This window comes from Eumetopias jubatus, unplaced genomic scaffold (genome assembly GCF_037043125.1).
Source record: "Eumetopias jubatus isolate StellerSeaLion01/CBP00866 unplaced genomic scaffold, mEumJub1_p1.0 scaffold_1, whole genome shotgun sequence".
Classification (NCBI taxonomy): domain Eukaryota; kingdom Metazoa; phylum Chordata; class Mammalia; order Carnivora; family Otariidae; genus Eumetopias; species Eumetopias jubatus.
In genome coordinates this window covers 73,423,615-73,448,033 of record NW_028274807.1, presented here as the reverse complement: position 1 = coordinate 73,448,033, position 24,419 = coordinate 73,423,615, and the positions used below count along the sequence as shown (strand labels likewise).

The 24,419-nt window shown below is 40.2% G+C and overlaps 1 protein-coding gene across 2 annotated transcripts in view; it reads right to left on the bottom strand.

Annotated features, from left to right (window-relative positions):
• Positions 1-24,419, bottom strand: part of ATP13A4 (ATPase 13A4) — a 114,885-nt gene that overhangs the window by 28,152 nt on the left and 62,314 nt on the right. Inside the window, exons 9-18 of one of the 2 annotated variants that reach the window (XM_028101057.2) lie at positions 22,073-22,207; positions 19,368-19,538; positions 18,142-18,299; positions 17,343-17,531; positions 14,856-14,917; positions 12,290-12,440; positions 10,232-10,318; positions 9,850-10,003; positions 8,429-8,540; positions 3,282-3,406 (exon numbers count right to left, since the gene is read on the bottom strand). In XM_028101057.2, coding sequence (XP_027956858.1) covers positions 3,282-3,406; positions 8,429-8,540; positions 9,850-10,003; positions 10,232-10,318; positions 12,290-12,440; positions 14,856-14,917; positions 17,343-17,531; positions 18,142-18,299; positions 19,368-19,538; positions 22,073-22,207 — 1,344 coding nt within the window. Of the gene's footprint in view, positions 1-3,281; positions 3,407-8,428; positions 8,541-9,849; positions 10,004-10,231; positions 10,319-12,289; positions 12,441-14,855; positions 14,918-17,342; positions 17,556-18,141; positions 18,300-19,367; positions 19,539-22,072; positions 22,208-24,419 lie in introns of both variants that reach the window. The other variant, XM_088025041.1, reaches the window with a different exon arrangement.

Sequence of the window (24,419 nt, the reverse complement as noted above, 5' to 3'; positions counted from 1 at the left end):
ACCAGACAATGTTTTTAAAGCAGCTCTTATAAGCCTCCTCCATGAGGTGAAGGTTAACACTCAAAATAAAGGATGAGATAGAAGTTCTCAAGAGAAAAAAATATACTCTATAAATAAGAACCAAATGACTACTTCAGAATTGACAATATAATAGCTGAAATAAAAAATTCATTGGATGCTCTCAAAAGCAGAATGGAGATGACAGGAAAAGGAGTCAGTGAATTTGAAGCTAGATTAATAGAAGTTATACAATCTGAAAAAGAGAGAGAAAAATTTAAAAACGAAAGAACAGAGATGGAAGAACAACAACATTCATCTCATTAGAGTCCAGGAAGGAGAGGAGAAAGAAATGAGAACAGGAAAAAAATGTTTTGAAGAAATAAAGCAGAAAAGTTCTTAAATATGGTAAAATATTTAAATTTATAAATTTAAGAAGTTCAGTGAATCCCAAGCAAGATAAATTCAGTGAGAACCATACACAGAAACATTATAATCAAACTTCTAAATACAAAGATAAAGAAAATATCTTAAAAGCAGCTAGAGAAAACAATATATTATATATTAGGGAATGATTATTCAAATTATCACAGATTTCTCATCAAAAATCATGGAGGCAAGATGACAGTGGAATATCCTTGAAGGGCTGAAGAAAGAACAGTCAACTCAGACTCCTATAGCTAGTGAAAGTATCCTTCAGAAATGAAGAGAAATAAAGACATCCTTAGAGGAAGGGAAACTAAAATAATTTGTTGCATATACATGACAACTGTAACTTAAAAGACAGAAGGCAGAGAGGACTTTTATGGTTGTAAGCATTCTTGAAAGGGTAGGTACAGATGTTGTGATTCCTAGAGCAACCACTAAACAATAAATAATATAACACCTGGCTGACCCCTAACATGGCTTTCTTCAGGTTTCTACCAAAGTACTTATAAGAATCTCCAGAAGAGCTAACTAGTGGGCAAGAGCTTCTCTACTCTGAGGCTAGAGCCCTGAGAGCTAAGACGTATCCTCCACATGCCTCAGCAGGGCACCAAGAGTTGGGCTGCTTTGCAACACAGGACCATTTTGCTACCCACCACCCCAGAAGTTCAACTGTTTGGGATATTCAGCCCAGGCCTGAGCCTCAATGATCTGACAGAGAAATATAACAACCTATTTAAGAAATCCCAGAAGCTAAACAGGAAAAGATCAGGCAGAACAACCAGAACACACGACAAGCAAAATAGAGTAGTTGCTGAAGATAGATGAAACCTGCATTAAAACATTAAAAATAATGAGTGCACTTAAGAAAACTCAAATGTGGGGCGCCTGGGTGGCTCAGTCGTTAAGCGTCTGCCTTTGGCTCAGGTCATGGTCCCAGGGTCCTGGGATCGAGCCCCACATCGGGCTCCCTGCTCCGCGGGAAGCCTGCTTCTCCCTCTTCCACTCCCCCTGCTTGTGTTCCAGCTCTCGCTGTGTCTCTCTCTGTCAAATAACTAAATAAAAAAAAAAGAAAAAGAAAACTCACATGTGCCCTCTTCTCCCTACCCACCACCACCACCAAAAAAAAGGGGGGGTTAAGGGCCATTCCCACCCCAAAACATGATTTCAGAACTTAACATTTAAGAGGTGATTTGAGGGAGATAATGGTCATTTTTGGAACCTGAGTTTGTGGTTTGGAAAAACTGGATGCAAAAAAAAAATTTTAAAGCACAAAGCAAAATTATAACAGATACAAAAATCACAAGAAGAAAGATAAGAGACTGAGAGGATAGATCCAGGAAGCGTATCCTATGAATAATAGAAATTCCAGAAGGGAAAAAGGACGAGACTGAACAAAGGCAATAATTAAAATGAACAATAGAGGAAATTTTCCTGACATGAAGAAGATAGATTAAAAGTGCTCACTATGTTCCATACTAAATTAATGAAAAAAAGACAAACATATAGACATACCCTAGCAGTATTTCTAAACTCCAAAATTAAAGAAAAGGATTATATACAGAAGAGAACAAATTACCTACAGTGGACTGTCATTAGAACTGTAATAACACCTAGAGATCATTAAGAAAAAGAAAGGACTATAACCCCCAAGTCCTATACCCAGACGAGATATCATTCACCTGTCAGAGCAAAGAAAGATATCTGGTATATGTAAGAAATCAGAGAGCATATCACCCTTCCATCCTATCCAAGGACAACTCTTGAGAAAAGAAAAATTTAACCAGGCAAGCCAAGAAACAGAACAGAAATTCCTATGTGAGGGCAGAAGTGAAGAGGTAGGGTACAGAATAATGTATTCTTATTTAATACAAAGGATAGATTGTGAGAATGTGTCAAATAAGTGTTAAAGAAAGATTTTTGAAACAGAAGGGTCATAATGTAAAGGGAATTCTAAGTAGTAAATTAACTCAGCAATACCTAGAAGTTGGATTGAGGGACTAAAAAGGGAGAGGGTAAAAGTGACCCCAAAGTCTCTTGGATTGTAGAATGGGGGTAGAATGGGGGATGGAGAGGTACAGAGGAGAAAGTAGAAGTATCCTGGAGTTCCCTGCAGTGACACTGGGTTCAGGGGAAGCGGCTGGGGAATATGGGTTCCAGTGGGGAGATATTATGTCTTGGTGACACAATGATCAGAGTTAAATGCACCTGAGTTAAAAGCAGGGAAAGAAAGGCATGCACTCAAATAAATAAATGCATTAAGAAATCATCTATTCCACTCAGAAGCATTCATTAAGAAATTCCAAACACTTCTCTTGCATGATCCTTTCTCACCATTTTCCTGTTTGTGTGATTTCGGGTTTGAGAGAAGTACGGGGAGAGCATTTTTTTACCACCAGAATCATAGGTCTCAATATTGATGGGCCTTCAGTGTAGTTTGCAAACCACGCTGACTAAGCATTTCTCTTCCCCTAACATTTAACAACAAAAATCATCATCTTTGCATGGCTCACATCTTCTTATCAGGCAGGTATTATCTCAAATGGCCCCTCTCCAAGAGGACACCACATATAAATTAGCTGGTCAAACATACTTTACCACATCACCCTGTTTTGTTTCATGTACCTCATAACTCTTATTGCTAGCTGCTTATTTGATCAATTGATTGATTTTCTATCTCACCCCACCTGAACAGAAACTTGGTGAGAGCAGTAACTTTGCCTTTTCTTTTGCTAATCTCCAATACCTAGAATGGTGTCCAACCCACAGTAGGTAGTCAACAATCTTTGGGAAATGAGTGAATTTTGTCTATTTCCACATCAAATTCTTTCTGTTTTCACGTACACTTCGCTCTATACCTGTGACCATTACAGTTCTTATCCGGGCTGAGATGAGCTCTTCCAGAACAGGTTTTGTCTCGTCCTTCAACCGATTCTCCAAGATTAGCAATCCCAGAAATATCAGGTCTGATTCTACTTTGTCCCTGGAAATATATACATATAATTGAGCAGAAATAGCACATTATGGTCTTTCCTAAGGGAAGAAAAACAAAAACAAAGGCAAATATGCTCCTATCAGAGTGGTTCCCACTTACTCACTCAAGCACCATTCCTTAACCACTGAATACGTGCCAGGGAATACCCAGAAAGAAGACAGGAGGGGACATGAAGGACACTGAGATATTTACTCTGACTGAATCAGTTGGAAGAGAGAGTATTTATTAGGCAAAAGATTTGCTTTTTTATTTTTAAGGATTTTATTTATTTGAGAGAGAGAGGCAGAGGGAGAAGCTCAGAAGCTCCCCGCTGAGCTTGATATGGGGCTCCATCACAGGATCCCAGGACCACAACCTGAGCCGAAGGCAGATGCTTTTAACCGACTGAGCCACCCAGGTGCCCCAAGCAAAAGATTTGTTTTAACTTTCATAGAGAACGAATTAAATGACCCAAAGTCTTCTTTCTGCTGTGGCTAATCTGATTTCCAGCACCTCACCTGTTAGCAACCACCAGAGAGGAGTTCCAGCTCTGGTACAGAACATCATGAAAAGTAAGTGAGGCTCAAGAACAACAAAATACCAGTTTCTCCAGAATCCAAGCCTATAAGCAATACTACTTTAGCCCCAGGAGATATGAGGCTCAAAAAACAGCCCCTCTTTTAAAGCCAAGCCCCTCCCTTCACTTCCTCTGTCAACAGGCAGCATTGCTCTTCTGCATAAAGTGTAAATGTTTCTGCAAGGAAGTGGGACCTCTGAGGCTCCCATTCACCACAAGAACATTACCACGACATTCCACAGGATTAAGTGCAGGGGAGTACTTTTGGGGCTGGGGTCCCCAAAATTCTGCCATGATTCATTTATCTGAGACCCAGACACCTCTAGCAGACAAAAGAGCAAGACACCAGCATTGCCTAATTCTGGCTGAAATACGGATGAAAGCAGCAGCCAGGAAAACATCTGGTTTCGCTTGCCATGGGTCTCTCAGTGCTGGGCCTCGTGTCGGCCAGGGGCAGGGACTAGAGTTAGCCATGCTCCAAGGACACTGCTAACACCTCCACCAGAGTGTCTGGAAGGAAGTGGGCATAGTTTGCACTACTCGCCCCAGGAAATCCCCATTCTTCTGAACCTGGCACTAAGTCTGCATAATCTGGTTCAAACTATCTTTCCAGCTTTCTCTATCACTAAATTCTTCAACTACACTAACTTCCAGACGAGGTGACCCAGCCACCATGCTATGGTCTGTACTCAACCATCTCAAAACATTTGCTCTGGACTGCCGTAAGACATTCTTTCTTATTTCATGGAAAAGGTTATAAGTTCCCCCATGATCTACCATTTAAACTTCCTATTTACATTTTGAGGGCTAATTCACATGTACCTCCCCATAAAAACCTCCCTAGGTAGAAATAATTGCTCCTTCAGCATCTTACCTCTACCTCAGAGTAGCATGCATTTTATTTGTTCATTTATCACTCACCATTCTTCGCTATCTGATCTGTCTCAACAACTTGAGGGCAAGCCTGCCTGGTTTAGCAACAGGCTCAACAACATGCACGTGGTGCCCAACACCAAGGAAGTGCTCAGCCAGGGTACCCTTAGTTGAAGTGCTCTGGTATCTGATGGGACCATTTTTTTTTTTTTTTGACAGGCAGCCTAGGAAAATTTATTTCCTCTTTCAGAAATTCTGCTGCCAAAGGGTTCTCATGGAAAGCAAAGCCAGTCAGTCTGTCAAGTGATTGACCATTTACTAAATATCTAAACAGGTGAAAGGAACAGGACTAAGGAAAAAGGAAAGAGAATATGCAGAAACTACAGTAGCCCCTAACTCCAGAGATTTCATGTTTAACCAGCAGGACAGCATTAGACCTGACAACCTCAGTTGTATGGAAGACTGGGGAAATTACCATGATGTACAAATAATGGTCCTATGGAGTCAGAGAGGAAGATGTAATCATTTTTGGGTAGAGTGATTGGAGAAACTTTCCTGGACAGAAGATAGTTGAGCTGTTCTTTGAACCATAACTTAGTTCATCCCTGATTGAGGTCCTCCAATCTTTCTGAATATCTAAAGCCTTTATAGGCTTGTATCCAAGCCTCAGGCTTTAGATATTTTCAGAGATGAAATGACATAAGCCAACCACAAGGCACCAGACTGGGTCAAGAAAATGGCCACAGGGTCTACCATCTGACATAATCTGCAGCCTACCTTGGCACTCCTATTCCTGGTTCCTCTGGCACATGGTGTTCATAGGGTTCAGTATACAATAATCAGGAGACTATACTTCTAATCTCAGATTCGCCACTATCTTGCTGTCTGGCCATGGGCAAATCACTTTCTTTGTCTGGTACTCTATTTCTTATTTTGTGAAAGAAGGTGGTAAAACTAATCTTCAAGATCTCTTCTAGCTCTAACACTACATGATTCTTCTTTTCATGAGCTTCAATATGAACCAAGAAGTAAAGAGAAGTGGTCTCTTGAGGGATTCTCAAGCTTTGCATCTTGGAATAGTGAGCTCTCTTTTCCTGCTTCCTGCACAGACATTATACCTCCTCCTGAAACATCCCAAAATAATAAAGAATGGAGAATATGATACAAAGGGAGCATTGCCATCCACGAGATTAAACTTCATCTTCTTAAAATCCATGCAATTTTCAAAGGTTGAAATATGCAAAACGTGGGCCAAGAATACTCAAAGAAATTATGATATCAGTGCTGGAAGCACTTTGAGTAAACACACACACATATACACACACATATACACTCGCACACACATCCCCCCAAGAAAGAAAGAATGTTCTGCTCTAATTAGGGATCAGCAAAGGTTAGGTAAATTAACTTAGCTAAGAATAGATGTAGAGGAGAGGCAAATTGACAACCTAAGATTAGATCCTATTAGATCCTACAAGTGTTTAGATCTTACCAGACTGAAAAGTTGGAATTTCAATGCTGTTAGCCAGAGCATGTACTCTCCTGTGTGCCACAGCCCTCACCATTCCCTATTGCTCATGTGCCTTCACCGTTAGTGCTTTGTTATCTGCACCAGCCCCAAAGCCATGATTTTGAAACTTGTAGATATGCAAATATTTTATTATAATAATCAGAAGTAGCAGCATAGTAGCCAGAATCTTGATATATATCTGTCAACAGATTCTCAGGAAACAAAGTTAGATTCCCAATTCTGCAACATCCTGGACCCAAGTTTTCTTTTCTTTAAAATGTGAGATCCAATCTCAAAGTTCACTTTTAGCTCTCTGACTTGAGTAATTTGAATGGCCTGCATCGATTAAATTACAACAAATACCCAGAGTTAAAAGAGCCAGAGTTTTAAGGGTTAAAAGAGTTAAAAGAGCCAGAGTTTTAAGGGTTGCTCTAAGCTGGCCACAGGAATCCAATACTCAGTGATTTTCAATGAGCTACTTCCCTCTCTGCCCATTCACAAAGTGACCGAGTTAGGGCATTTGGGAGGTTCTCAACAGGAGTGGTACTGCCACTAGAGGACATTTTGGAAATCTTTTAGGCATCTATGAAAGATTTTCTGCAATGACCAATGCACAATGAAGAATTCCCCTGCATCCCACATGCCTTTTGATTATTTTACAGGACATTCATGAACATTAAAAAATCATTTATACTTTCCTAAGCCAGTATAGGCTTATACTGTTATAATGTACTATTATTATACTATATAATACACTGTATTATTATAATACATCTAATACTACTAATATTATTTTAAACAAATATAAATTTCTTATACTTCCCCTTGCTGTATTTTACATATAAACACAAAGTATTTTTGCACATTTTTGATATTCTGTTGAATTTTTCAGGAATGCAACTACCATGTAAATTGAAAAGAGATTGTACTGTTTTATTCAGTTTAACCAAGAGTTTGTAACCATTTCAGAGTCATCTCACTGACCACAGGACTGCTGGTGGTATTTGAGACTTCAGTATGTAAACACACATGTATCAGTCTGCACCCCTAGCTGTTGCAGCCCACCACCCCGCCTCCCCCACCGTGATTCTACACACAGGTGCAAGCAACAAATCGCTTCAGTTTGATTTCCCTTCGGTTTGATTTCGCTTCAGTTTTTTTGGCTTCAGTTTGATTTCGTGGAGTCAGTTGAGCAAATACTGAATTATTACTTTTTGTCATGAATTGTATTTTTGCTTCTATTTTTACTATAGAAGAGGGCGTTATACTTATTTTTTACAGAGATTATGTGCAGATCATATTACATACGAATTTTATCTTAAAGGAAATGGTACAAAATATAATTCCAGTAATCTGAATCTGATAGAGTTGAACACAATTATGTTAGACCTCCTGAACTTAAAATCCAAAATAACAAAATAAGCCTTGATTATCTCCACAGCAGTGTTACCCATAGAAGCTGACACAGAGTATTGGACATGGCAATGAAGGCAAAATAAACACAGTAATCTCTAACTCGTGGAAAATAAAACAACAAATTTGAACTAATAAATACTCCAGTCCATTTTAGCTTGTAAGCACCTCTTTTATATATCAAAACTTTCTCTAGAACAGCTCCTCTGAAGCTTTTCTTGCTACCTGGATTATGTGTTAAATCTAAGCTTTACTTATTTGTTTCATTAAGTTGAGTATTTATTGAGAATTTTTTTCAGACAAATGTTATGTTTTCTAACTCTCAACCAATGCCCTAACTCTAAAAAAAAAAAAATAGCTACTTGTATCTGGTACAAAATGAGGTCATAACCATAATTTCAAACTCTCTGAAACACTGGTTATATTCATATCTGTTTTCACAAAGCTGTACAATTATGTCGTATTTTATAGTTTATACAGCTATTTCTCATAAATTCCCCCACTGTTCATTTCAGCTTTGTGATTGAGGCAAGACAGGGATGACTGTATCCCTGCTTACCAAGTTCAGAGACACTTTATGCACACAATTCCAGCAAGCTATGTTGCTCAGTCCACTGCCCAGCAAACCATCCTGCTTTATCAAATCCTCCCCACATACCTTGTCAAGGCAGTGCTGTGATGATCCATTTCCAGCTTCTTGTAGGCCAGTGCTATGACCCGGAAGCCCTGTGTTGTATAACTCTGAAGTTCGCTAACAAAACTAGTTGGTACTGTTCAGAAAATAATGCAAGATTAGTACGCAACATTTAGCCAGTACTGGTGGAGAAATTCTCTACAAACAGATCCAACTCTTTCCCAAGAAAACACACTTCTAAAAAGATACACAGATAAGTCGGTGGGAACCCTAAACATAATTACATTGTCAAGATTGACCTCTTGGGATCCAGTGAAACTGAAATCAGAACAAAGCATTCAAGAAAAGAAGAGAAGAGAAGAGAAAAAAGAAAAGAGAGGAGAAGAGAGGAGAGGAGAGGAGGAAGGAAGGAAGGAAGGAAGGAAGGAAGGAAGGAAGGAAGGAAGGAAGGAAAGAAGGAAGGAAGGAAGGAAGGAAGGAAGGAAGGAAGGAAGGAAGGAAGGAAGGAAGGAAAGAAAAAAGATGGGGAAAGCATGTAATTCTTTTTTCTCCAGTTTAACCAAAAAACATTTATTGAGAGTCTTCTTACATTGTATGTGTCAGGTGTTGAGTCTGCAGAGACTAAGTAAACTGCAGGCCCTGCTCTAGAGATCTCTCTAGGAGGGTAACAACCAGTAGAATGAGATCATTGCCGTTCCAGTGAGATCCAAGCAATCGCAATGTGCCGTGGAAACACTGCAAGGGGTTTATGCCATACTGGCAGAAAGTGGGTAGACTAAGGAAGAGGAAAGGCATTTTGGCCAAGGGAGCATCATATGCTCAGATATGGAAACACAAGACAACGAGACAGTGAATTCAGCTCAAGGAAGCACAAGAAGTAAGGATAGGAGTGGTAAGGCATATCTGGAAAGTATGATAGGAGTCAGATCATGAAGGACTTATATATGATCCTAAAGGAGTATGAGACTATCCTGGAGCCTGTGGGAAGCAATGGAAAGAATAAAAGAAAGAAACTAACAACATGGTTATACTATGTGGTGGAAAAACCAATCTGGTCACAGTATAAAAGGTGAATCAGAGTAGGGAAGACTGGGGGCTGGAGGTTGATTCACCAAATACTAAAGTGATCCAGTGGAGGGATGAGGGCCTGAGCTGATGGAGTGACAGGGCCATGGATTAGCAAGTGATAAAACAGAGGTTCTGAAAGAGAGGGAAGAATCAGGGACAAATCCTAAACTAGGGGTAGTAGTGTAAAGTGGTAGTACCATTCACCAAGATGGAAAATATAGGAAGTAAGAAAGGTAAGTACTGAGTTTAGCATGCCAGTTGAGTCACCACAGTAGCAATGACCAGTAGGCAATTAGAATCATATATCTAGTGCCGATGGGACACATTTGGGCTGGAAATAAAGATTTGTCAGTTGTACTACAAGTCTATTCACTTACCTGTCTCAGGTTGGCAAAAACTGGCCACCCTTTCTGGTGCCCCTTTCATGAATGCCAGCCGGTCACCCCCCATCTCTTGGGCAATGACTGTCATCCTCTGCAATGCTGATGAGAATGGGAACTGATGCAGGATAGCAATTCCTTCCACTGGGACCTGGTTGAGGGATGAGGAATGGAGAGGGACATACCGACATAGCTCCTAGCTATTAGGAATTAATTACTCCTCCCTCAACCCTTATTTTAGCAAATACAGGAAGCAAGGTCTTAGCAATTTTCACATATGGAATTCAAAGAAGACACATCTGTGTCCTTTCAAAATTGTAGGCCTGAGATTTTCCCTTTGAGTTTGAGCATTGTGGGGCAGATAGTAGGCAAGGCTTACCTGGCTGGCTGTTTTGCAGGGCTTAACTACCACAGCATGTGCCGGCACTCCCTTGATATGGAAATCGTCCCCAGAAAGAGCCATCTCCTATTTCACAAATGAGATATTTCATTGTAGAGATTTATTTATTTATTGTTCATCTACTAATACCAGGCTCAAACATGCCCCTTGAGAAAATCCTCAGACCACTTCAATGTATTCTCGGTGTCTCCTCCCTCAGCTAGATGGAGGTGAACCAGACTTATTTCACCACAAGGGGAAGAAAAGTGCATTGGAAATGCAGCAGAACTTGAAGGGCAGATACTTCTGAATTATTCATGCAATTTATCCTGCTTTCTCTGTTGGAATGTGCTGCATAAATGTTCATTCTCCACTTCCGAAGAGCTTAACTTGAAAATAGTGAGAATGAAGAGACAGACTTGTGTGTGAGGGTCTTTGTTTTCCTGGAGTTTGAGGCTGTTTCTGCCCTTCCCTCTCTGTCTAATTTGAATCGATAGTCCTCAGGGCCAGGCAGGGCAGGGACTGTGATGTACATGGCTAGTGTTCAGTAAACACTTAGTAATTGCTGAAATAATAACCCTAAATTATACCCAAAGATGTCAAAATGCTTTGTAATCATATCATCCAGCAGCTGAAAAAAGTCTCAGGGAAGAAATTTTAGTTCCTACTTAAAGATACAGAAACAGTAACCTGGGAAGGATGGGGGACTGGCAAAGTTACCCCAGCCTACTACAGAACCATGCCCCACTAGAGCTGGAAGGGACTCTAGAGATTGTCTCCTTCAGCGGAGCTAACACGTGTTTTATAGGGGTCTAGAGCTGAAGCAGGATGCAGGGGGTGGAGGTGGGCTTGTGGCTAAGTAGGTGGAGGGCATTTCCTGCACTTCACGTGGTACTCCCTGTCTTCTATCTCAACCACGGAAACACCAACTGTTTGTTTTTTTTTTTTTATAGAATGCTTCTGAATAAGGTTTTCTTTTTTTTTTTCCAAGAAGACAGATGCATTTTTCTTTTATTTATTTATTTATTTTTTACTATGTTCAGTTAGCCACCATATAGTACATCATGTTGTGGTGAGCACTGGGTGTTATGCGCAACTATGCAAATAAGGTTTCCTTTGAAGAAAAGATTCCAGCTTGGTTGCTTTGTTTTGTTTTGTTTTATTTATTTGTTTTGTAAGAACTCTGCTGATCTAATTCAGTCCCGTCATTTTAAGGTCATGAGAGCCGAAGCCCCAACAAGAGAGCCTGACTTCACAGGGTCGAGCAGTCAGAACAGAGCCAAAACCAGAACTGGGAAGTCCCGAACTACACCATTTGTTCTTAAATCTACTTCAGAGTCTCAGCAAAAGTTCTTTCATGGTTTCCCTTTCTATTGTTTCTAGCTTTAGAAACAAAATCAATATTCAATGACTAGGAATAAAACTTTTGGTAACAATGAGTTATCCTAAGCACAGGAGACAGTGCTATTGCCTAATCCCCATGTTCTTTTTTTTTTTTAAGATTTTGTTTATTTATTTGTCAGAGAGAGAGAGAGAGCACACAAGCAGGATGAGCAGCAAGCAGAGGGAGAAGCAGGCTTCCCGCCGAGCAAGGAGCCAGATGTAGGACTCAGGGATCATGACCTGAGCTGAAGGCAGACGCTTAACCAACTGAGCCACCCAGGCATCCCCTAATTCCCATGTTCTAGAAAAATTTTAAATCAGACATTGCTCAAGAGTTGGAAAATAATTACACAGTAATTATATTGTCTCAAGTTGGAAGATATATAATAATCATAATTACATTAATCCTATTAACCCATAATATGCCAAGCACATTACTAGGGATTTTTTTTTTAGCATTATTCCATTTAATGTTCACAATAACCCTACAATGGAGATACTATTATTAGTCGCATTTTACAGATGAGGAAAACAGGCTTAGATTAGTTTGCCTGTCACTACTACATGCAACTCTTTATTGTAAACCTCACATTTGTAAGCACTGAATAACTATGAAATCCATGTTGTCCTGACATTGAAGATGCTTCTGAGCTTCTCTGAAGAGCAGGGTCTTACCCAGGTGGTAGCTTCAAACATCTTGAGATCCAGAGGATCTCCCTGGATGGTCCCATCGAGAAGAATCAGAGAGTGGCAGGTGGCCATGGCTGCACACAGCGGGCCCCATGGCAAAGACCTGCCCGAGGCAAAGCTGTGGATCTCCTGGAAGCTAAAGGAGAAAAGAAAAGCGGTTTCGGTCCTCTCCCTCCATGCCAAAACGGAGCTTCTGGAAGTAAATATCCATTTAAAAATGAATTTAACATGGTTTGTTACATTAGTACTCATTCTCTAATCCCCTCCCACCCAGATCAGTACTGTTAATTTAGTCATTGTCCTTCTATAAGTTCAGCAAGTGTGGGAAAGGTCTTTGAGGTTCTTTCAAGAATCTTTCTTTTTATTTGTCATAGTTTGTCTTCAAATGCGGTCTCAGATTATTATTTCTCATGAAATATGGCCTTAGGTTGCTCTAGGCTTTTCTTTTTGAAAGCAACCACATCACAGTGTTAGCTCATAATTCAGCCATATTTCTTCCTGGCTTCCTCATTCAAGCTTCCCTACAAGTTCAAAAACCTCTTGGCTGACTACTGACCCTGTTGATTTTACCTACGATTACATATCAAAAGTTCAAGTGGTCTTAGTGGTTTTCAGTATAATCCCCCGGTATTTCAGTAAACATTAAGCAATCACCAGCGGTGTGATTAACCCAGAAGCTTAAGCTCACACTGAAAAGCCAATACAGATCGGGGGGATGGGGGCGGGGGGGGGGGGGAGAAAATCTTATTTTTAATATGGCACACATACCCTCATCACTATGTAATTCTGAGTTCCTGAGGATTGGGCCAAACCCTGGTTTGTACAACAAATAAATAGAACTCTCTCTCATCCTTGTGCTTGTATTCTTATTTGAATGTTTATGATTGATCCCACTCAAATAGCCCAGGTAGCCTTCTGATGGTTCTGGAAGTATCAGGCACATTGGGCAGGTCTTTTGGGAAAAGATAAGAAGTATTAAAGATGAGCTTACCTTTTACAAGAAGATATTTAATAGCCTGTAAGTCAGATGCTTACTCCTTACCTAGTATTGAATCGGTTTTTTTCTGATGTTATTAATTAAATTTATCAATTATTTTTCAAATTTTAAATTTCCCTTTTAGTCATTTAAAACCAACTTTGACCTTTTTGAGGGAAGGAAGGAAAAGGGGAAGAAAGAGTGGCAGGCCTAATTAATCAATAACCTAAACATTATGTCAATTGTTTTTATTTAAATTTGACAAGCTACTTTTAGAAATAGAAAGGTTTTTGAATAAGATGATGTCAGTTCAGTAAGTAGAAAAGCATTCAAAAGATGGAACATAGTAAGTTCATTTTAATAAAATAAACATTTGCTGTGCATGTACTATGTTTACCTGGTATAATGCCACAGCACTAGGAACACAAATGTAAATAAGAAACACACTGCTCTCAGGATGCTCGCATGTTTGAATAAATGCATACACTTTTTGTAGAAGCTGAAGTAGAAACATACTAGTTAACAGGAAGACCAGGTATATACCTAAATCTATCTTTGAGAGAAAATGGAAAGAACTTTAGAACATTTAATACTTAGAAGAGGTTTCTTCTGTGGACTAAAGTGACTAGAAGCACCAAGATTTATTTTTTAACCCAGGAAAGAGACTTGTTTATAAATAACATTTTAATATGAAAATGTATTAAACACACGTAATTAAAATCTTTTATGGATAAATTCTGTCATCTGTATAACACAGAAAAAACACAATGTACCGTTTATGTAATAGATGATTTGTAGTGGAAGTTGTAAGTGTGAGAGGGAAACACTTTCATTAAAAAAACCAAATGTAAACATCAAATGTTTCCTGTTCTGATCACAAGTGGAGGTAGCGGTGAGAAAATCAGGCAGGGCTGCAAAGTCAGACTTGGCCACAAGAGGGCCACACAAGAGAGCTGTGCAAATCCTACCACCCGGAGCAGAAAATTGCCAAAACTGAGTTTTTTCTGGCAGGACAGGAAGAGTTTCCAGCAACCAAAAGGTGGAGTTTCCAGAACTACGGTACCAAGGAAAATGAGTGCATTAGCTACGGTTCCACAGGTAGCCCTCCTCCTGCAACTCAATGTACCCAAGTCCGTGCAGTGTTCTTCCTCCTGGCGCACCTAAAGGTTTCAGTTTGTACCAGCAATGTACCTCCCCGAGGGACCATGTCTTGGTATTCTCTAATTAGGTACATTGAGTCAACTTCCAGCCCCTGGCTAATATGCTGACAGCAAATTACATTGTATTAAAAAAAATTTTTTTTTTTTTGCAAATTACATTTTAGCAAGGACTTGAAACCCATCCTTCTCTTAGGGTTGTAAGTAGCACAGGGCAGGGGGTGGGGTGGAGGGAGATATGCATGTTTTAGTAAGACTTGGAATTGTTCAAAAAGAGAAATTACATGAAGGTACTATGGCAGCTACTGCTCCAAAGCCAAAGTCAAAAATGTCTTCATTATTAATTTTCAGGAGAAAATGTACAGTATTTTTTTCTGGGAAAAGAGAAATGCCAAGGCATTCAGTCCAGAGTACTCACCCACTCCTATCGCAGGGCACGACTCCCCAGAGATCCAAACCATCCCTTGTTAAGGTGCCTGTCTAAACAGAAGCAAGCACTCAGTTTACTCTGAAGATTCGGCAGCCCCATAATGACAACCCATAAGGTATGTTTTAACAGGGAAATATATGTCAAGAATGCATTACTGAGATCAGCACTTCAAGGAAGGACACAATCAGGTGGGTATTGGGGGTCCTGGGCAAAAGCTTTGATGAGCTCACACCAATTGTCTGGCCAAGCTGGTGATAAAAGGAAGAAACAGTATCTGTCTTACATACTCCAGAGGCTGGTCTTGAGGATCTAATGGTAGAGTAAATGGATGGGAAAGCCTCCGTAAGCCTGTAAGAGCTCTAAAAAGGGTGAGTCCCAGTTTTTATAGCAGAAGATAAAAGTATGTCATCAAAAATAAGTAATAGGAGTAGACTGGCCCTGCTCTAAACAGATGGTTTGCTATTTGACACCTAAAAAAAAGGTGCTTATTGGTATTTCTCTCAGTGCAGGATAATGATGAAGAGTTTGGGTTCATTTAAAACACCAGCTGGGCCAATTATTTAATCACTGTGAACATCAGAACCCTTTCCTATAACATGCTTTAATCAGATAAGGTTGTCATGAACATCAAATGAGGTAATACAAAGTGCTTAACAATGTCTGGCATAGAGTAGGACCGAATTGTAATGATAATTACTCATAATTATTACTTATTTTATTCAAATTCATGTCATAATGGTCTTTCCCACCCTGCTTCTTTTGCCAGGCCCAAGGAGGAGATGATCCCATAAATTGAACAACTTTCTTTGTTATGCTAATTTGATCACAAAATAATACTGAGATGCTGGCAAGAGCCATGTTAACCTTCTGATCTTGGTAGATCTCTCTGATATTCCAGTAATTATATAATATCACTCTGATCCCCTTAATTCTCTGTCATCAAAAACCCCAATGTACTGTTTAATGTGCACAGAGTTTCAGTTTGGGAAGATGGACAAATTCTCAAGCTAGATGGTGGTGATGATTGCACGATGTAAATGTATTTAAAGCCACTTAAAAATGGCTAAAATGGTTAATGTACATTTTGCCACAATAAGAAATAAATTAAGAAAAAAGAGAACAACAATTAAAAAAGCAAAAACAAAAAGAAAAACACCTCAAACTCTCCCCACGGCCTAAAGAGTATGTACAAATTTCTTAGCCAGACGTTAAAGGTGCCTCCCATTACTAATGTCTTGCTCTGGCCAAAACCACAAGCTCTATTGCTTTCCTGAATCCATTTGTGTGCCCATGTTCACCTGCCTCTAATACCCTTGAATTGCATTAACTTTCTCTATATTATAATGATTTGACATCTTAAAAAACCTTTCTAAGGAAAGACTGCATCTCTCCGGCTAGTCAATTCTTACAGAGGTAGCAAGGGACTCAGCCTGTGTTTGACATGCAAAGTAACCAATCTTCTACGTGGCCCCTCCTCCTCAGGAGGCAATAGTTCTCTGCCTTCATCATCCCAGGGCCAAGTGCCAGATACAACCCTACAGCCCAAAGCTCACCCAAATCATTCAGACTAGCCAACCATAAGCTATGGCCTGACTCGCCTTCCCTGGAGAGACCCCAATAAAGACCATGTCCCGAGCATTCCCCTCACTCCTGCTTTGCTACCTCATCAAAGACTGGCATTCCTCCTGTGGCCCCACATGGCGAGCCGTGCCTCTCCTTACCAGGAGAACTGTGAGTAATGTCAAACTTCTTTCAAAGGCAATGACCTCTCTCTGCAGTCATCAGTCATCTTTATAAATGAAGACCTGGGCACAAAACAGCCCGTCTTCTCCATCTTCCCCTCTCACAGCTCCCACACTAACCCAGTATAGGCACAGACCGAAAGAATACGTTCAAGAGAAGATAGAATAAAAGGCTCATTGGGAATAACTGGCATATAATCAAGGATTATCTTAAGCAATATACTACAGATGGGAAAATACAGTAAGGATTTGACTGGGGTCTTCCTATAACCAAGTCCAATTACCCAAGTACAACACAGTTAAATAAACTCTTCCTTTTTCTATTCATTCACTAACTCAATAAATATTTACTGAGCACGGACTATACACTAGGCAAGCTTCTTAGCATTAGGGATATAGCAATGACCATGGTAAAGGGTTTCAGTTTTGTTCTTTGTATGGGGTTTTGACTGAGGAGGGACAGAATGCTAGCTTAATTAACTGTGTTTTATAGAATATTGGAGCTGGAAGGACTGTAAAAAGATACACCTATTCAGTATCTACTCTTCCTCCTCTAAACCCCAGAATCTGAGAGCTCAAAAGATGTGCCTTTCCTAGATCACACACCCAACCAGAGATAAAGTGAAGCCAGATGGCACATCCTCTGTTTCCTGCTCCAGAGGAGTGTAAAGCACCTCCACCCGGTGACAATGATGACAAAATGGCGATGAGAATGAGGAAGAAACACACATACCTTGTCAAAGCAGACAAGGTTTAATTGTCCACATACATTGATCCTCTGGGGGCTGATGCAAAAGATGCCTCTCTTCTTCAGCCTCCTCTGGGCATAGATAATGCCCGTGGTCAAAGCAGCGGGCAGAGCAGGAGGAACTGCAATTGTGATGACATCGAGGGCTTTCTTCACCACCTCCTCAGGAGATTCCTGGGACAAAAAGTCACTCTTTAGCTCTTACAGGTCAATCAGTCCTGAACAGCATTGTGCATGTGGCTTTTTTCCTTCTTCTTCTTCTTCTTCTTTTTTTTTTTACTTCTTTGGTCAAATTCCCAGAAATGATATGAGAGGGTCAAAGAGTATGGCTCTCATAAATTTTCCAAAGTACAATGAAAAGGTTTGTAATGCTTCCTTCTACTACCAGCAGAGAACAATGTACAAGTCTGCCATGACCTCACCAACATTGGGTATCTGGCTTTTATTTTAAATTCCTTATTTAATAACTACAAAACACTACATTATTGGAATAAATATATTCTCAGATTGAAAATGAAAAAACAGCGTAAGGAGAAGTGTACCAGACGAGAAGCATGTTGATAGCTCAATAAACGGTGTTTTGTCCCTCTGGATCTGATTGTTATATTACTTGGTGATCAATCGCTGATATTGGGGAGCTGTGAGTATATGGGCAGGTTTTCAGTGTTTGGCTTTGTTTCCCAGGTTTGTAAACCATGCCTGAGATTAAGGTTAACATGCAGAGTATAAATTATACATAGATGAGCGTATATGTGCATGTAGGAAAAGAACAAAAGCAGTTTACCCCACTGAGCACATAGACGCACAAAGTATAGATCATCCCGATCGTTGCTGTTCCTACAAGGCACAGGAGGAACCTGATGGCATCCCTGTAGAGCTTAAAATTCATTGGCTTCGGGTAAAGAATGGATCTCACGAGGTCCCCTTTTGCAGTGTTGAATCCTGAAATAACAAACACACACTCCACATTCTCAGGATGACAAATCCTACTGCTAGTGCTCTTCTAAGCCTCAACATGGCCTTTGTTTTTTTCTAGAGATATTTAAACAGTTCTTAAGCCCAAAGAAAATTAAAGGATAATTGGGAAAATACCTGAGTGCTGAACGGAAATATCTCACCATGCCTATTTCAGAGTCTATTACTCTCTGATCTTTCTTCTCTCTACTTTCAATTTCAATGCATCCCAGAGCAAGGAAACCACCACACTGGGATCAGAACACAGCTTTTCCAAGTATAACTTCAGTTTTTTAGATTTTATTTATCTGAGAGAGAGCATGCTCTAGAACAGTTAGGGGCAGAGGGAGAGGAACAAGCAGACTCGCGCTGAGTGCCCAGCTCAACGTGGGGCTCAGTCTCATGATCCTGAGATCATGACCCGAGCCAAAATTAAGAGTCTGACTCTTGACTGACTGAGCCACCTAGGCACTCCCTAGTATAATTTCAGTTTAAGGAAATGACTCATGAGCATTCACACACACACACACACACACACACACACACACACACACACACACACTCATGTTACTTGAATTTAAACCATATGGCCCAGTAAATACCGATGGGCTTAATTTCTAATACTTTTCAGTGTCAAGTTTCAGTTTCTAGCCCTGCCTAGAAAGAACTTGGGATTTGGGGTTAAAAGCTCTAGGTTCTAGGTCTAGCTCTGTCGGCAACTGGCTGTGTAATTTTTTTTTTTTTTTTAAGCCTGCTTGGATTGTGCTGAGCTCAGCCTATTTATGTACAAAGAGGGAACAGGCATCTTTGCTGTGTTGGTTTGATATATGGAAATAGCTTATAAACCACAAAACACATAAGTAGTAATTGTCTTCAGTATTATTTTTACTAAAAGGCATACACCATAGTGCAATTCCCACTTAAAATATATGAATTTACGTATATTTGGCTTATTACCTAAAGACTATTCCTTACCTAGTAAATTTAAGGCACTAGATAAATGAAGCAGAAATATTTCATTAAAGTAACAAAACAAAAGAAGAGCTGGTAACTCACCAGTCTGCAGCACCACCGCTCTCACGGTCCCAGAACAGGCTCCCCTGGCTTGGATAATCTCTGTCCCACAGAAGAGGACATGCCGTTTATAGTCTGCTTCACTCTGTGTTTTCCAGGGCTCAGAGCTCTCCGTCTTGGGTAATGGAGTTTTAGTCACTGGAATACTTTCTCCTATAGAAAACGAGCATCTCATTTTGTGAGGTGAGGAGCCTTCACTCTTTTAAATCATGCATGCCCTCACTCAGCATGTGGCAGACATTTGTTATAAGCTTGCCATGGAGGCAAGGACAACCCTAGGTTTTAGGGATACAAGGAGAAAGAAATATGGTTCTTGTTTTTAGGAGATTTGTAGTCCAGGCAAATAAGTATAATGTATTATAAATACTATACGTTTTGTAACATCACACATGGATGCTTAAAAAGGCTAGAAATAGCTATGTAGGGAATAGCAAGTTGTGCAATCCAGAACGTGGGGTGTTGGGGAGTGAGTGGCCATGAGAGCTGTGTAGGAGTCAAAGCATGGAGGGCCTAAGTGCACATATTTAATTGTTTAAATGGTTTTTGTAGGCATTAGTGGCAGAAGGGGGTGGGGAGATATTTCACTGCTTTATTCAGGAGACTAACATCATATCTGTGTATAAGAGAGAGCACTCTGTCTGCTGCGTGGGAGTGGATTGAAGTCTGGTGAGGTTGGAGGCTAGACATCCAGTTGGAGAGAACGAGAGCTGAACTATGGCAGTTGGCAGTGGGAGTAGAGAGGAAGTGCTGGATTTGAGAAATAAGGAGGCAAGAAGTTACAAAACTTGGGGAGTTTTTTATCTTGGCAGGTCATAGGGACAGAGAAATTCAAAATGGCTTCCTGGCTTCCAACTTGGGAGAATGAGCAGAGGGTGGTGTTAGTTGTCACCACAGGGATTTTAGGAGGAAGGAAGAATTGCCTTGTGGTCACCATGAGTTGGAGATGCCTTGTGGAATGGCTCTGCTGAGATGTCTTATGTTTATTTATTTGGGTCTGGAGTTCAGGGGAGAGGTCTTGACCAGAGACATTTAGTCGGATTTACCACCTTGCAGACTATGATTAAAGCCATGGGAGAGATGAGATTACTTAGGGACCACATGTGAGGGCGGAAGAGGATAGGGCCAGGAAATAGCTCTGAGCAGCACCAACAGTCAAGAGTATGGGGAAGGAGAAGCAGCGTAGGACACTGGGTGGTGTCATGAGTGGTCGGAGAACTTGGAGAGACAGTGCTGTCTTGGAAAATTAGGGAGAACAGCGTTTGCCAAAGGAAGGGCTGGTCAGAATAGTTGAAAGCAGCAGAGAGGGCAATAAGAAAAGAAATCTGAAGAATCCTTTGGATTTGGCAATTGGGACACGGGTGACTTTTACCATGCAGTGGGGACAGGTTGAAGTGCTCATACAAGGTGGTGAATGAAGTTATGGAAATAATTAGGGCCTGTTCTGAGAAACAAACCTTGTAAACCTTCCACTGGTCTTTGCAGAGTGGGCAGTACAAAGTCAGATATGTATTCCGCACTTTTGCAGGAAAATGGTCCTTAGTATTGCAAGAGTCCCAGCACTAAGGGATTTTTACAAATCTATGTGCTCCTTATAGGAAGAAACCTGGCATGCCACACATTTAAAAAATATTTTGGGGGGCGCCTGGGTGGCTCAGTTGTCAAGCGTCTGCCTTCGGCTCAGGTCATGATCCCAGGGACCTGGGATCGAGCCCCACTTTGGGCTCCCTGTTTGGCGGGAAGCCTGCTTCTCCCTCTCCCACTCCCCCTGCTTGTGTCCCCTCGCTTGCTCTCTCTCTCTCTCCATCAAATAAATAAATAAAGTATTCTTAAAAATATATTTTTGGTAAAGTTAATAAAAGAAAGATGTGTGTTCTTGTCTCTTATTTCATGCCTTCCTGGGCCGCCCAGGAGAAATGGATTCAATTTGGGCTTTCATGGGAACCACAGTATGTCAATGTGTCTTCTCAGCCCCCTAGTCCACCTGTGAAAAAGACTTTATGATTCTTCTTTATCTTACAGAAATGTTGGCAAAACATCTCCTCATATGTATGCATGAGAACTCAAAGCACTGTGACCTTGAACAAGTCACTTCTCCTCTCTAGACCTCAGCTTCCATATCCATGAAATGCAGTGACCTCTAAAGGTCCCTCCTAGCTCCAGCATGCTATTTAAAAATGAAATACAGGTAGTCCAAAATTCCCACTGTGCATTTTCATAGTAGCAGATGTGCCAAATCTTGTGTCATGAACTTTTCAACATGGTCAAGCCAAGTCAGAAAGAGCTTGGACTTGACCTTCTGGGTTTCTAGATGACATCAACAGGATGTCATCATCCTCCAAGTTTATCTGAAGATATATTTTATATGAAAACACTAAACATAAAAGTCACAGATGATTCTGAAACGTCTAATGACCTCCACAACCTTTTAAGGTAAAATGACAGGGCTGTAATACCCTTTGTTCAAGAAGAAAATTCTAAGCTCTCAGAAAGTTACAACTGTATCAAACTTAGCACATAGAAAGCAGCTTTAATTTGAACCCTCAGAACCATCCAGAGCAGGACAGTTAAGTAAGACTTGGGGGAGTGGGAAGGTCCCACAGCAACCCCATGCTTTGCCATTGTCGTTCAGATAGAGGAGGAACCCAGGAGAGCTTACGGAGGCTCTAAGTCATGAGACAGAACCGTACCTGTCAGCATGCCTTCATCTACCACACAGCTGCCGTCAATCAGGATGGCATCACATGGCATTTGCACTTTGTTCCCTGTCAAAACTAATAGATCTCCAGGTACCAGGAAGCGTGATTCCAGCTCTTGGACTCCAGCTGAAAGTGTGAGATGGCAGAGTCAAGTCAGATTTTTTTTTTTTCCCCACAGAAACATAGTCCAACAACTACCTTAATTGGAAATTAATGAAAAAGCAACCAGGGCATTTTTAAAAAGAAAGCTGTCCCTCAACATCGATTCAAAATCTGGAAACAATAAGAAAAAAAGAACAGATTACATAAAATTAAAACCCTTGTATGGTAAAACAATAAATAAACAGAGAAAAGAACCAAAGACAAATTCAGAAAACATGTTTGAAACTTACACTACAAAAGATTAATATTCCTAATATATAAAGAACTCCTAAAAAAAGAGATGTATAGCAAATGGCTATAGCAAAATTGCTAGAGATGTTAGAAGTTCACACCTGTGCATGCACACACACAATGCAAGCAACATATTAAACATTTGAACTTAAAAGCTGAAAATTCCTTCCTTCCTAACTGCCTTCCCTCCTTCCTTTCTTCCTGTCTGCCTTCTTGTATTTCTTTCCTTCCTTGCTCCGTCCCAAAGCTATCGAGGTTAAACAAGCTAGGCATCCTTGCAGAAGGCTAGGGATGTGGGTGGCAGCCTGCTGCAGGTTTTGGAGCCTAATAAGGATGGACAGGTGTTCACATGGCATGGTGCAGGGTGTCAGAGCCCAAGGAGGGAGAGAAGGGCCCCCATGTTGACAGTGGCCTGGTGTGGGATGTTGGAGTCCAAGCAGTGAAAAATATGTCTACATGGAAGTGGGGGAAAGCATCAGTAATGATAGATGACGGGTTACACTCAGCAGGGATCGATAGAATAAGTAGTATAATGAGGTTAATGAGAGCCAGGTTTCTCATGAAGAAAGAAAGTTACAAATACAGATGGAAATAAAACTAGACTGAACTCTGTGGTATTGGATCAGAATTGGAGACAACAATGTAAATTGACGGTTTTCAATAGATAAATAGAAAAATAATATAGATGTAAATGAAAATGTATGTACGAATACACACATATATGATTGCTTGTCTTTTTTTATACATAGATTCGCTAATTCTGTTGTCTGAGAGGGCCTAGGAGCAGTGAAACCCAAATAATAATGTGCATATCTAGTGCCCAAATTTTGGTTTCTAAATTCTAGTCCTCCCCGCCAAAAAAGAATCAGGGTTCCTTAAGGAAATGGCTGATTACAAGGCTGGGCCAAGAAAAGTATCATATAAGCTATAACATTTTGTTGCTCCATAAGTAAAAAAGTGCTCAAGGAAAGATGGAGACAGATAGAAAAAACATCAAAGCCAGCTTAAGGGGCTCTCACTGCCTAAATCTGTAATGATTTGAGCATCATAGTAAATGATGATAAATGAACTATAACCCATAAAATAAAATAGGAATTCATGAGGCCATATGACATAAGTAAATGGATAAATAAACGGGGAGAAAAGATAGCTTTTTCTTACAGTAAAATTACAATTAATGTAGGAGAAAAGATACAATTAGAAAATCACCATTTGGCAACTATCAAAGTAATAATTTAGCCAAGAAATAGCAATGTACACCTAGTGGGTAAATTTAATGAGGGTGGCTTGTTTATATAGTCTCAAAGTATCTCTCAACAAAATAACTTAATTACAAAGGGCAAAAGAGTAAATTTACAATGGAGAAACCTGGCAGGTATTATTTAATTAAGTGATCCAAGTTAACATCACCAGTAATATAACAAATTTAAATTATGTATCACCTGAGAGGAAACAATGAGGACACGGCATCACTCAATATCTATGATATTCCAGCCAAAAGTGCGTAACCTGAATTTAACTATGAGGAAATATCAGACAAATCCAAATTGAGAGACATTCCACAAAATAACCAGAGTGAAAGGAGTCAAGGTCATGAAGTCAAGGAAAGATTAAAGATTAAAGACATGTATCTAGCAATACTATTGTGTAATTCCCAATCCTTTCCTATAAAGAACATTATTAAGACCACTGGCAGAACTTGAATGGGGTCTGAGCATCAGTTGCTATTAATATGTCAATATTAACTTCCTGATATTAATGGCTACACTGTCATTTATGTAGGAGAATGTCCTTGTCTTTAAGAAATATATACCAAAAAAGGGGCGCCTGGGTTGCTCGATCATTAAGCACCTGTCTGCCTTTGGCTCAGCTCATGATCCCAGGGTCCTGGGATCGAGCCCTGCATCAGGCTCTCTACTCAGAGGGAAACCTGCTTCTCCCTCTC